Source organism: Balaenoptera physalus (genome assembly GCF_965194825.1).
Source record: "Balaenoptera physalus genome assembly, chromosome: 9".
NCBI classification, from domain to species: Eukaryota; Metazoa; Chordata; class Mammalia; order Artiodactyla; family Balaenopteridae; genus Balaenoptera; species Balaenoptera physalus.
The window spans coordinates 99,005,384-99,018,743 of NC_138888.1; the positions used below are offsets into that span (position 1 = coordinate 99,005,384).

The window sequence follows — 13,360 nt, forward strand, 5'->3', positions numbered from 1 at the left end:
CAGTTTCAGGCTCTAGAAATCAGTAAGGCAAAACTTCACAGCAGCACGTGGTGTTGACAAGTACCTAATTTATTTTGGATCTACCACTGAAGACAATGATTGACCAATAAAGCCTGGTGAGTAGAGAATTATTCAAACTTGAACCTCTTCAAAAATAATTTGTCAAAAAGTTAAGATTCTGTAAGGCCAGAAAAACCTGTTAGACCCCCAACATATTGAAAAGAAAATGTTGCATTACAAGAAGTCCTCATTCATGTTCAAGGGCAACACTTAGGAGATACAAAGCATGAGCACCAACCAAAGTTGTCTCTCACCCTTTCTGAATATACAATACATAAATTACCAAAAATTAAAGTCCGCTAAATAGCATCATATTGTAAAATCAAAGCTATGAACGTTCTGAGCAAACTCTTGTGTAAAAAACCGAAAAACCAAAAACCAATTTCCATACAGTATATATTTTGCTGCCAAATTGAGCACAGATCATATTGCTAAATGTTTTAGTGGATCCTGACAGGATTAAATAATTATCCTGACAGGTCAAAATAATTTATCAGGCTCATTAGGTAATAGGATTCATTATATATCAACTCAGAGGGCATGAACATGAAAAGTATCAGTAGCGTTTCTCTAAGTCTAGCATTTACTGCAATAACCACATCTTAGGCAACGTGAATCTTACACACATTATACCTTTTGATGTAATAATGGTGCTACACAACGTCCTCCTTGCGTACACTGTAAGATGGAAAGTTGGCTGGAATATTCCACCTAATGCTACATGTTCACATCAATCTGGGGCTGTAAAATTTTCCAGACACCAGAGTCACACAGATTGTAGACTCCACCAATTTCCTGACTACTATGTGGTCAAATTCCAGGCTCACCTATTTACCAAACCTGCCACTTCGTCCATGTTATTTCAAAAAATGTTTCTGGAGTCGATGCCAATCCTCCATCCCAGGTGAGAGTTATGTTTGGATGACATGCCTCATTTCTAAAAGACACCTAATTCATGTGTTCCAAATCTTTTTTACTAGGAAACAAGGAACCTGTCAGTGAGTGCCTTAAACTTTCTCTACTGGCCTCCTACGGCTGCTGTCTTTATATTTCATTTTAACATAAAGAAGCAAAAAAGGGGAACTAAAAAGAGAGGAGAAAAAGAAGAAGAAAAGATGATGGCGTAACGGCATAAAAACTAGCTTAAAATGTCCACATAAACCTAACTCTAACAGGAGACTGAATGAATGGTCATTGTGGGAAAAACAGTAGTAAACTTCAAACGCACTGAAAGATTTTAAATGCCTAAGGGAAAAATAAACATTTGCTTCCAATCATTTTCTCATTAAGCATCCTCTGCTAGATGATGAAGCCTTAACACACACGCTCTGACTCCAAGCCACCACTGCCTGCTTCACCCACTGCCGGCTTCACCCACCGCCAGCTTCACCCACTGCCTGATCCCGTCCCGGGCGGCGCGCCGGCCCGCGCCCCTGCGCGCCGGGCTCCCCGCCAGCCTCGGCTACTACGCCCAAGCGAGCATCCCCTCGCCCGGCCCTGCTCGCCTCCTCCGGACCTCGGCCACCCCTGTGGCAGGAAGGACTACGTGCACTGAGAGACTTTCCGTTAGTGGCGGTTGAGGTGGCTGCGAGGCGTGTTTCCGGGCACGCTGGAAACCTAGCTGCTGTCCCACCCCCGCCCCGAGCGGCAGCCTCCCCAGCTCCGCCCCGGGGACCAGGACCCGGGCCTGCGTCTCTCCTCTCCTCGCCGCCTCTACCCCGCCATCACCTCCTAACCTTTCCAACACACTCTCCGGAGCCTCACGCGGGCGCTCCGCCTCCCTGAGCCTTTCCCAGCTCCCGGGCGCCCCCCACGGTTGGAGTGGACGTATCTCGGGACCTAATCGCTCCCAATTATCCGCGCAGCCGGGGTCCCGCGCCTGCCCGGCTCTACCCCCGGGCGCCCAGAGCGGCCGGGTGGCTCAGCGGGTGCGCCGACGGGAAGGCTCCGTCCGCAGAGGCGGGAGAGGTGGGACTCAGGGAGCTGGCAGGCTCTAGGAGGGAGACCCCAAACACGTGCAAAGAAATAAAAGCCACCACGTGTGCGCACGCGAGTGTGCGCGCGAGCGTGTGTACATGTGCGTGCGTGTGTGTGTGTGTGTGTATGCGCGCGCCCGGCCAGGGCGTCTGCGCCGGGCGTCCGGGGGACCAGGCAAGAGGGCCCCCGCCGCCGCGGTGGCGGGGGGCGCGGGTACTCACACGAAAGCGTGGTAGACGAACGCCCAGCCGCGGGGTCTCTCCAGCACGTTGTACAGGTAGTTCTGCAGCCGCCGGTACTTGACGTTACGCCGGCAGCTCTGGCCGCTGCTGTAGGAGAGCGGCTTCCCCAGCAGGCTCATCCGGGCGCCCTGCTTGCCCCGCCGGCTCTCCCGCAGGCCGCCGCCGCCGCCGCCCAGCGCGGCCGCGCGGGTGCCCAGCAGCAGCAGCCCGTCGCCCCCGGCGGCCGCCGAGTTCAGCAGCGCCCTGGCCCGGCCCGACTCCACATCCTTCATGCCGCAGCCCGCGCGCCCCCAGCCCGCCGCCGCCGCCGCCGCACCGCTCCTCACCCAGAGCCCGGCGGCGCCGCCCTCCTCTCCGCCCGCGTGCTGGCGGGGCATGGCATCACCGCGGGCACCGCGAGGGGGGCGCCGCCGGCGGGGGCCGCGGCCTCATGCGCGCCGGCCGCTTTCGAGGAGGCGGCGGCGGCGGACGGGGCGCCCGGCGGCCCTCGACCTGCGCGCCGGGGAAGGGGGAGGAGCGGGGGCGGAAGGGCGCGCGGAGGAGTCCCGGGGTCGAGCAGCCTTTAGCTTCGAATGCGTAATCAGGCCGTGTCGGGGGCGTCACTCCAAGAGGGCTTCTCCGGCCCCTCCGTTCCCGTGGCGGATACTCCCTCCTGGGAAGCGCCCCCGGGGCTGGAACGGCAGCTCCCCCGCGTGCACGCCCGGCCCCGGGCTCCCCACGCCAGAGGGGACCGGGCCCCGAAGCCCCTCTCGGAGGCCGAGTTCGGCGTGTTCTCCCCAGCGCTTTGGAGGTGTCCGGAAGGTGCGGCCCGCCTTGTGCCCGGAGGAGGAACGGGAGAGGCAGGCGCCGTTCCCTCCCGCCGCTACGCCGCCGCGAGGGCTGGTCCCGCCGTCCTTCCGCGAGGGGTGTGCGCGGGAACGGCCCGGCCCTTCCCTCCAGGTACCAGCCAGTGCCCGGGCGCGCGGGCCGAGGCTCCGGGCGGGGGCGCTCGGGTCCCCGCGTTCAGGGTGCTGACCCGCACGACACGGCCGCCGAGCCGGCGAGGTGGGCACCGGGCATCTCCCCGCCGCTCACTCCGGCTGGCGGGCTGTGACTTTCCATCCCGGCATCAGACAGAGTAGTCGGACATCCCTCCCAGCCCGGGGGTGGAGTGTGGGGAGGGCGTCAAAACTCCAAAGTGGCTCCTCCGCGGTGAACGAGCGGCCCCGAGCCGCGCCTGGCAGCCGCGCGAAGCAGGGGAGGACAAACCGGGTCCCTCCGTCAAGAAATTTTCATTTATGTCCGAGATAGTCATACAACGGCCGAGTCTCGGCAGTGGCGGCGGCGGCCCCAGAGTTTGGGGGGAAAATCCTGGAGGACGGAGAGCCCAGGACACCGGCTTCGCGGGGTCCCCTCCCCACCCCCGTCTGCCGCCACTTACGCGGTGAGAGACGCGTCGCGAGGGATGAGTGGCTGGATCTCCTGCCGCCCCCAAGCCCCCAGCCCCCGGGGAGGAGGGAGGCCGCGGGGTCCCTGGCTGCGCCTCTGGCCTTCAGCGAGCCCGTGTCAAAAACCGTAAGCCGCCCAACCTCGCAGTCAGCTGGGGACGCCGAAAGGAAGCCGGGCTTGGGAACTTCTTCCAACAGAGTGGAACCCCTCCCCCCCCCCCCCCCCCGCCAAATAGGAAGGAAAGGTCACAAGTTAGACTGAAGGAAGAACTGGAGTTCCACCACAAAGCCAGAGCAGACGCTTCCGAGGTAGTGCGTCCAAGTGCCTCTCCCTTCCAAAGCCTAAAGCCGAGGCGCGAGTCCGGTGGCGGCTATCGCCGCCCCTCGGAGGGAGATGCTCTGCCGGCCCCGCTCTGGGCGCACACCCACGGCCGCTCCCGTCTGCCTTCGGCAGCCGCGGCACCTCCACGCTTTGCCCTTCCTTTTATTGTCGTCGCTCTGAGGCCCGCGCGGCCCTCTCGCCGGCTCCAGGCCGCCGGCGGGACCCCGCTTCCCTCCCGCCTTGTCCCCAAGCCTGGCGGCGGCGGCGCACGCTTCCCCGCGGCGCTCCGTGCAGCTGGCGGCGGCGCCACGTGACTGCTGAGCTCCGGCGCCCGGAGTCGCTCTCCGGTCCCCTAATTCACTTCCCACCCGCGCGCGTGGAGGCGCGAGGGGGACGCCCGGTGGCCCGATGTTCAAGCCGAGGCAGAGCGCGCCCTGGAGCGAGCGCTGCGGTCCCCGAGCCGCGCGAGGACCTGGCCGAGGGCGGGGAGTCGGCCGTCACTATATTTAGACACACACACACACCCCCGGAGTTTCTGCGCGGGGACTTTCAGGGTGAAAGCCCTAGAGGCCTAAAAGGACTCGTGTGCACGCTTTAAACGTGAACATCTTGGCTTTTCTGCAAGCAGGAGAACGAAAACCACGTTCTCTTGACCAAGCGGGTTTTCCTTCTTGCAGACTTTGCCCCGCCCCACCACGAAGGTCAGGTCCCTTCCATCTCGCGGGCGCACCGGGCCCAGCGTGCAGGCAGGAAGGTTCGGGAAGGCGGGACACGTTTCGCGGAAAAGAGCCAGTTGCCTGATCTCCCAGGGATGCGGGGTGATGGGGGGTGCGGCAATGATATTAGTGAAGCCGTGATGTTGATGAAGTAAATGCATGAAACTTTAAAACAGCATCAAAGGTGGTGATTAGCAGCGGTTTAGAGGTGGGAAAGACCAGACACCCCAGAGGGGACCGTACCAAGCACTCACAGGTGGTTGCTATGAGGGTTACTAGGAACCCAACAACCTCGCCTCCCAGTTTAGTATCCCTTCTTCCCCACCCCACCCCAGTGCTGGTTCCGCATCTTTAATAGAACATGTACAAAAGAGCATATGGTTGTATTTCACTGACTCTGCCTGCGACCTTGGGAAAGAGGGGTTTAGCCGCAAGGAAGGAAGGAAGGAAAGCCTTCCTTAGCTCGGAAGGAAAGGCCACGTGAGGCTGCACGGCCTCTCACGCCGGATTCTCTGTGTGGACGCGGCTTCTTCACTACCAGCTAACTCCCCTCAAAAGGCAAGAATTAACTGTGGGGAAAACAGAGTGTTCTGATCAAGCTTTTTCTCTCTTTGTGCCTTTGAATACAGATGTTGCTAGGAAACTGCCTTTCATTCTTTTTGTTGAAATATTAAAACCTAATATCACAAGAGAGGGTGGCATATAGCACAAAGAGTAAAACAATATAGTAGTGTATATTATAACCATAATAATTACATTAGAGCATTATAAAGAGGTATAAGGGTAAAAGATGACCACCTTTTTCAAAGCAAATGTTTATTTCTAGTGTAGAGCATGTGAAGTGATTTCCACTCGCCATCCTTTGAAGATGGGAGTGCTTTCAACGCATTGTAAGATGCCTGCCTGAAATTTATGACCATGGAAACTTCTATTCTCTGAAGTCTACCTGGAGATGGTTTCAATTGAAAATAGTTACTAGAAATATTTTACTTCAATGTGTTTTCTATCCCACTATATTTTTCATCTGAAGGGTACTCTAAAATAGTAATATGGAAAATTCTATACAAGAGCTAGACATGCCCAGGGAAGACTTTTAAGGCAGAGCTGATTTCACAGAATGTCAGTGACCCCATGACTCTCCCCCTTTCCTTCTTGTCTGTGCCCCGCCCCAGTTCCCCCTCTGCCACAGCCCTACCACTTCAACACACCTCCCATCAAGTCACTGTCATGGTTCTGATCATCTAGTGACAGATGGAAGTGCTACTTTTTAGAGATATGAATGCATTTTGACCCACTGTGAGTTGCTGGGTCAACCAGATGGTAATGACAAATAGAATTCTCAAACCTTAGAGCAAAAGGGACATCAGCTGATGAAGAAATGGAAATCCATTGTTGGCTGCTGTTCAGCGACTTGCCCAAGACTCGGCTGTTTGCCTTTGGAGGAAGGACTGAAGTCCCCTAACTCTTGAGTGGAATGCCCTTTAAGCCATGCCACCCTTTCCCTTAGCTTTTGTTTCCCTCCTATCAGATCATCACCAAACCTACAAGCATAGCAACTATAATTGTGTTTCTCAGGTATAACCATTGATACACTAAATATATTTACTTCCTCTTATTATTTTAAATGTATCAGCATTGTGTACCACGGATATCATTTTTAGTCCATCGAGGATTCTTATCTAGGAGACATGATGCTGAGATTCTCAATGTGTTTCACCAACAAGTAGAAATTAGAGAACCCAGGGCAACATTAGAGATCGTAAGAGCCTGGCCAGACTACGTGAGGGTTCTAACACAGCAGCCCTGCCCTCAGTGGATGAGGCGTGGCCCCTTCAGAACAGCCTCTGCCCAGGGATGCAGAAAAGGTGCAGGTGTGAGTGGATGCAGGTGTGAAGAGAAGCTGCTCGGGGACCAGACAGATAGTGTGGGAAGGGCTCAAAAATTCTCACCATTTTCATCCCAGGAACTATCAAAATTTACTTTCCTAGGAATTACTGAAATAATGTGTCAATCACCATTGTCAAAACAAAATAATAGCAAATATTTAGCACATGTTTACTGTGCACGAGGCCCTGTGATTTCCAAGAATTATTTCACTTGATTCTGACGACAGCCTCTTAGGTGAGCACTGCAGTCGTATCCAGTTTATAGGGAAAAAACTGAGGTGTGAGCAAGTTAATAATTTTCCAGAACTAATAAGCAGTTGAGTCTGGATTCAAACTTACAGGTATTTAATGCAAAAACAGAACCAAACAAAACCCACAGAAACAAAAAACAAAACCAGATTTTTAACTATGAAACTATATTAACTTTTGAAATAAAAAGCTTTAGCCTATTATTGTCTTAATAATTTTGACTGTTTTTCTTACCAAAAGAGAAGTGTTGGAAAGTTTCTAGTAGCTGTTGTAAAGCAGGATTTGGAGTTTTATTCTAAACACAGAAATAGACTTCATATTCCTGTTCACTTTTCCTGCAGAAATAGGGCTTCCCCGCATAGATAGTTTTTTTTTTGGATTCAACATTTTAAAACAGTCCCAAATCGTGTAGTATCAATGTCTTGGAATTGTATTTACATTTTTAGCTTTTTCCTAACATTACCTTCAGTTTTATTCACAAAACCCTGTTTATCGTGCTTGGCTATGCCTGATTTCATTTTTTTTCTGACGTGTTAGTACGGCAGTGCTACTGTTTTTCTTTCAGCCAACTGCTTAAACACTTCTTTCTGGAAATAATTTGAATACAGTTACTTGATCTTTCTAAGATACATATACTTAGAAACTGTGTGAAGAGGTTGATACAGAAGGCAAACCTCTCCTTTGAGCAAGTGGACGGGAAAATTCTGTTATAATTCTGTGCCCCCTAGTGGCACTCACATTTTACCATAACCTTTTTCAAAGAGGAAATAAGAAAGCATTCTTTATGAATCTCCCTAAACCTATTCATCTCTTCAGCAAGGAATCATTAATCATCACTGCTGTGCTAGTTGGAGTGGGTGCAGAGAGGAAAAAGCGTCTTGATTCTTATGTTCATGGGCTGGTGGGGGAGATGGATGAATAAGTAATTCTGACGTGGTGAGTTTCCAGAAATCCACCCTTCCAGTTTGCACAGGACGCTATGGGAAGCTGCAGAGGGTTTCCTGAGGAATGTAATGCTGTGCTAAGTCTTAAGGAAAAGCTGGATTTCGGTGACATCAGGGCGGGGTGTTCAAAGAAAAAATACTTGAAAAACTTGAAGGCTTGAGAGCTGATCATCCATTGAGAGCGGCAAGTGGTTGGATTCTCCCACAGCCCAGGGCACTTCTGAAGGTGTGACTATAAGGCAGGGGCTCCACGGCTGAGGGTCTCAGCAAGAATTCAGGATTCTGTTCTGACTTGAGCAGGGAGCCACTGAAGAATATAAAGCAAGAAACTCTACTTGTTCCTATTTCCACTTGCAGAAAAGCACCTGATATTAGTTCAGCTTAATGAAAAAAAAAAAAAAAAAAAAAAAACGTGGCTTCCGCACCCGTGCATGGCACACACTGTTCCAGGCTGGGATTCAGAGATGACGTGTCTGTGGAGAGTAGTGATGACTGCCAGTCCTCGGGCAGGTGTCGAGCAAAACCTCCAGTGTTCAGTCCTGAGTCTCTGAGTAAACTAGGAGAGACCATCCGGCGCGGCCATCTGGGGAGGGGGAAGATGGTGAGTTCAACTTCACGTTGAGTATGGCCGGCCTGCTGAGACAGCCCAGTGGAAATGTCCAGTGGGTATACGGCTCTCGGCTCAAGGGGGAGCTAGGATTCAAAATTTGAGAATCACCAGCATATATATGTATATACACATATAAAAGATATAACCACCAACATATATATATGTGTGTGTGTGTATATATATATATATATATATATATATATATATATATATATACACACTTTAATATATATGATGAAAGTGATGGGTTGGGGTCAGATTGCCTGGGAAAATACATAGATTGGCTTAAAAAAGAAGAGACCTGAGGACCCAGCCTGAAGGTGGGAGCCTGAGCATTGAGGGTTGGGAAGGAGGAAGGAGAAGAGGAGGCTGAGTGATTACCGAGGACCACCGAGGACCACTGCCTCGACAGCCACAAAAGAAGCTTCAACAAGGAAATGCTGAACAGAGACCAGTTGAAATAAGGGTTTGGGATTTGACCACAGGAGGCCATTGGAAGAAGTTGTTTCTGGGTTTTGTTTTCTTGCAGAATTTCTTGTAGAAAGAAAAATCAAGTCAGAGTGGGCAGGAAGGAATTCAGAGGTGAGGTAGTGAAGACGATGATTCTGGAGGGGAGGAGAGAGGGCGCTGCAGGCAGAAGCTTTGGGTTTGACGAAGGCTCTGAACATAACATAGCACGATGCTGACTCAGGACACTTGAGTGGCTGGCTGTCGCAGCCAGGCTCACAGGTCGCCTGGCTGAGTCTGAGCTGCAATTACACTGACAATATTTCATTGCCAGCTGCGAGGTCTCAGACAACTTGGACAACATCTACTGATTTTGCTCAGTACTTTTATAGCATTTTTAATTAAAAAAAAAAACTATCACTTTTTCATTTCTAACATTTCCCCCAAAGTTGAATTTAATACATACACATTTTTCATGTTTAGTTTTATCTGGAAGATGCATGTTGGATAAATGATACATTATTCTTTGATTTTATTTATAATGAAAGGCTATGGAACTGACCAGATTATTCAGGAAAAACTATGCATACATCTCTAATATCTGTTAAATATTCAACACAGTTTTCAGGCAGTGCTGCCGAGAGCCACGGGGAATGCCTGGGATCTCTCAGACAGGTCAGGAAATGGCAGGGGTCTGGGCATCCAAGATCCTGGAGTTTTAACTAGACATTTGTTTTTCTCTCTCTTTTTTTTTTTTTTTTTTGTATTTTTTTAAACATATTTATTGGAATAAAATTGCTTTACAATGGTGGGTTAGTTTCTGCTTTATAACAAAGTGAATCAGCTATACATATACATATATCCCCATATCTCCACCCTCCTGCGTCTCCCTCCCACCCTCCCTATCCCACCCCTCTAGGTGGTCACAAAGCACCGAGTTGATCTCCCTGTGCTATGCGGCTGCTTCCCACTAGCTATCTATTTTACGTTTGGTAGTGTATATATGTCCATGCCACTCTCTCTTTGTCACATCTTACCCTTCCCCCTCCCCATATCCTCAAGTCCATTCTCCAGTAGGTCTGTATCTTTATTCCCGTCTTGCCACTAGGTTCTTCATGACCTTTTTTTTTTCCCCTTAGATTCCATATATATGTGTTAGCATACTGTATTTGTTTTTCTCTTTCTGACTTACTTCATGCTGTATGACAGACTCTAACTCCATCTACCTCACTACAAATAACTCAATTTCGTTTCTTTTTATGGCTGAGTAATATTCCATTGTATATATGTGCCACATCTTCTTTATCCATTCATCTGTCGATGGACACTTAGGTTGCTTCCATGTCCTGGCTATTGTAAATACTACTGCAGTGACTATTGGGGTGCATGTATATTTTTGAATTATGGTTTTCTCAGGGTATATGCCCAGTAGTGGGATTGCTGGGTCATATGGTAGTTCTATTTTTAGTTTTTTAAGGAACCTCCATACTGTTCTCCATAGTGGCTGTATCAATTTACATTCCCACCAACAGTGCAAGAGGGTTCCTTTCTCTCCACAGCCTCTCCAGCATTTATTGTTTGTAGATTTTTTTGATGATGGCCATTCTGACTGGTGTGAGGTGATACCTCATTGTAGTTTTGATTTGCATTTCTCTAATGATTAGTGATGTTGAGCATCCTTTCATGTGTTTATTGGCAATCTGTATATGTTCTTTGGAGAAATGCCTATTTAGGACTTCTGACCAGTTTTGGATTGGGTTGTTTGTTTTTTGATATTGAGCTGCATGAGCTGCTTGTATATTTTGGAGGTTAATCCTTGTCAGTTGCTTCATTTGCAAATATTTTCTCTCATTCTGAGGGTTGTCTTTTTGTCTTCTTTATGGTTTCCTTTGCTGGGCAAAAGCTTTTAAGTTTCATTAGGTTCCATTTGTTTATTTTTGTTTTTACTTCCATTTATCTAGGAGGTGGGTCAAAAAGGATCTTGCTGTGATTTATGTCATAGAGTGTTCTGCCTATATTTTCCTCTAAGAGTTTTATAGTGTCTGGCCTTACATTTAGGTCTTTAATCCATTTTGAGTTTATTCTTGTGTATGGTGTTAGGGAGTGTTCTAATTTCATTCTTTTACATGTAGCTGTCCAGTTTTCCCAGCACCACTTATTGGAGAAGCTGTCTTTTTTCCATTGTATAATCTTGTCTCCTTTATCAAAAGTAAGGTGACCATATGTGCGTAGGTTTAACTCTGGGCTTTATATCCGGTTCCATAGATCTATATTTCTGTTTTTGTGCCACTACCATACTGTCTAGATTACTGTAGCTTTGTAGTGTAGTCGGAAGTCAGGGAGCCTGATTCCTCCAGCTACGTTTTTCTTTCTCAAGATTGCTTTGGCTATTTGGGGTCTTTTGTGTTTTCATACAAATTGTGAAATTTTTTGTTGTATTTCTGTGAAAAATGCCATTGGTAGTTTGATAGGGATTGCATTGAGTCTGTAGATTGCTTTGGGTAGTAGAGTCATTTTCACAATGTTGATTCTTCCAATCCAATAACATGGTATATCTCTCCATCTGTTTGTATCATCTTTCATCAGTGTCTTATGGTTTTCTGCATACAGGTCTTTTGTCTCCTTAGGTAGGTTTATTCCTAGGTATTTTATTCTTTTTGTTGCAGTGGTAAATGGAAGTGTTTCATTAATTTCTCTTTCAGATTTTTCATCATTAGTGTATAGGAATGCAAGAGATTTCTGTGCATTAATTTTGTATCCTGCCACTTTACCAACTTCGTTGATTAGCTCTAGTAGTTTTCTGGTAGCATCTTTAGGATTCTCTATGTATAACATCATGTCATCTGCAAACAGTAACAGCTTTACTTCTTTTCCGATTTGGATTCCTTTTATTTCTTTTTCTTCTCTGATTGCTGTGCCTAAAACTTCCAAAAGTATGTTGAATAATAGTGGTGAGAGTGGACAACCTTGTCTTGTTCCTGATCTTAGTGGAAATGGTTTCAGTTTTTCACCATTGAGAATGATGTTGGCTGTGGGTTTGTCATATATGACCTTTATTATGTTGAGGTAAGTTCCCTCTATGCCTACTTTCTGGAGGGTTTTTATCATAAATGGGTGTTGAATTTTGTCAAAAGCTTTTTCTTCATCTATTGAGATGATCATGTGGTTTTTCTCCTTCATTTTGTTAATATGATGTATCACATTGATTGATTTCTGTATATTGAAGAATCCTTGCATTCCTGGGATAAACCCCACTTGATCACAGTGTATGATCCTTTTAATGTGCTGTTGGATTCTGTTTGCTGGCATTTTGTTGAAGATTTTTGCATCTATGTTCATCAGTGATATTGGCCTGTAGTTTTCTTTCTTTGTGACACCTTTGTCCGGTTTTGGTATCAGGGTGATGGTGGCCTCATAGAATGAGTTTGGGAGTGTTCCTCCCTCTGCTATATTTTGGAAGAGTTTGAGAAGGATAGCTGTTAGCTCTTCCCTAAATGTTTGATAGAATTTGCCTGTGAAGCCATCTGGTCCTGGACTTTTGTTTGTTAGAAGATTTTTAATCACAGTCTCAATTTCAGTGCTTGTGATTGGTCTGTTTATATTTTCTATTTCTTCCTGGTTCAGTCTCAGAAGGTTGTGCTTTTCTAAGAATGTGTCCATTTCTTCCAGGTTGTCCATTGTATTGGCATATAGTTGCTTGTAGTAATCTCTCATGATGCTTTGTATTTCTGCAGTGTCAGTTGTTACTTCTCCTTTTTCATTTCTAATTCTATTGATTTGAGTTTTCTCCCTTTTATTTCTTGATGAGTCTGACTAATGGTTTAACATTTTTGTGTATTTTCTCAAAGAACCAGCTTTTAGTTTTATTGATCTTTGCTATTGTTTCCTTCATTTCTTTTTCATTTATTTATGATCTGATCTTGATGATTTCTTTCCTTCTGCTAACTTTGGCGTGTTTTTGTTCTTCTTTCTCTAATTGCTTTAGGTGTAAGGTTAGGTTGTTTATTTGAGATGTATACTTTTTCTTGAGGTAGGATTGTATTGCTATAAACTTCCCTCTTAGAACTGCTTTTGCTGCATACCATAGGTTTTGGGTCGTCTTTTCATTGTCATTTGTTCCTAGGTATTTTTTTATTTCCTCAGTGATCTCTTGGTTATTCAGTAGTGTACTGTTTAGCCTCCATGTGTTTGTATTTTTTACAGCTATTTTCCTGTAATTGATATCTAGTCTGATAGCCTTGTGGTTGGAAAAGATACTTGAAACGGTTTCAGTTTTCTTAAATTTACCAAGGCTTGATTTGTGACCCAAGATATGATCTTACCTGGAGAATGTTCCATGAACACTTGGGAAGAAAGTGTATTCTGTTGTTTTTGGATGGAATGTCCTATAAATATCAATTAAGTCCATCTTGTTTAATGTATCATTTAAAGCTTGTGTTTCCTTATTTATTTTCATTTTGGATGATCTGTCCATTGGTGA

The 13,360-nt window shown here is 47.4% G+C and overlaps 1 protein-coding gene across 4 annotated transcripts in view; it reads right to left on the reverse strand.

Annotated features, from left to right (window-relative positions):
- Positions 1–2,785, reverse strand: part of KCNQ5 (potassium voltage-gated channel subfamily Q member 5) — a 567,853-nt gene extending 565,068 nt beyond the window's left edge. For all 4 annotated transcript variants that reach the window (XM_082474194.1, XM_082474192.1, XM_082474193.1 and 1 more), the window contains exon 1: positions 2,259–2,785. In XM_082474194.1, the coding sequence (XP_082330320.1) occupies positions 2,259–2,656 (398 nt within the window). In that variant the 5' untranslated portion in view covers positions 2,657–2,785. The remainder of the gene's footprint in view (positions 1–2,258) is intronic.
- Positions 2,786–13,360: the final 10,575 nt, after the last annotated feature.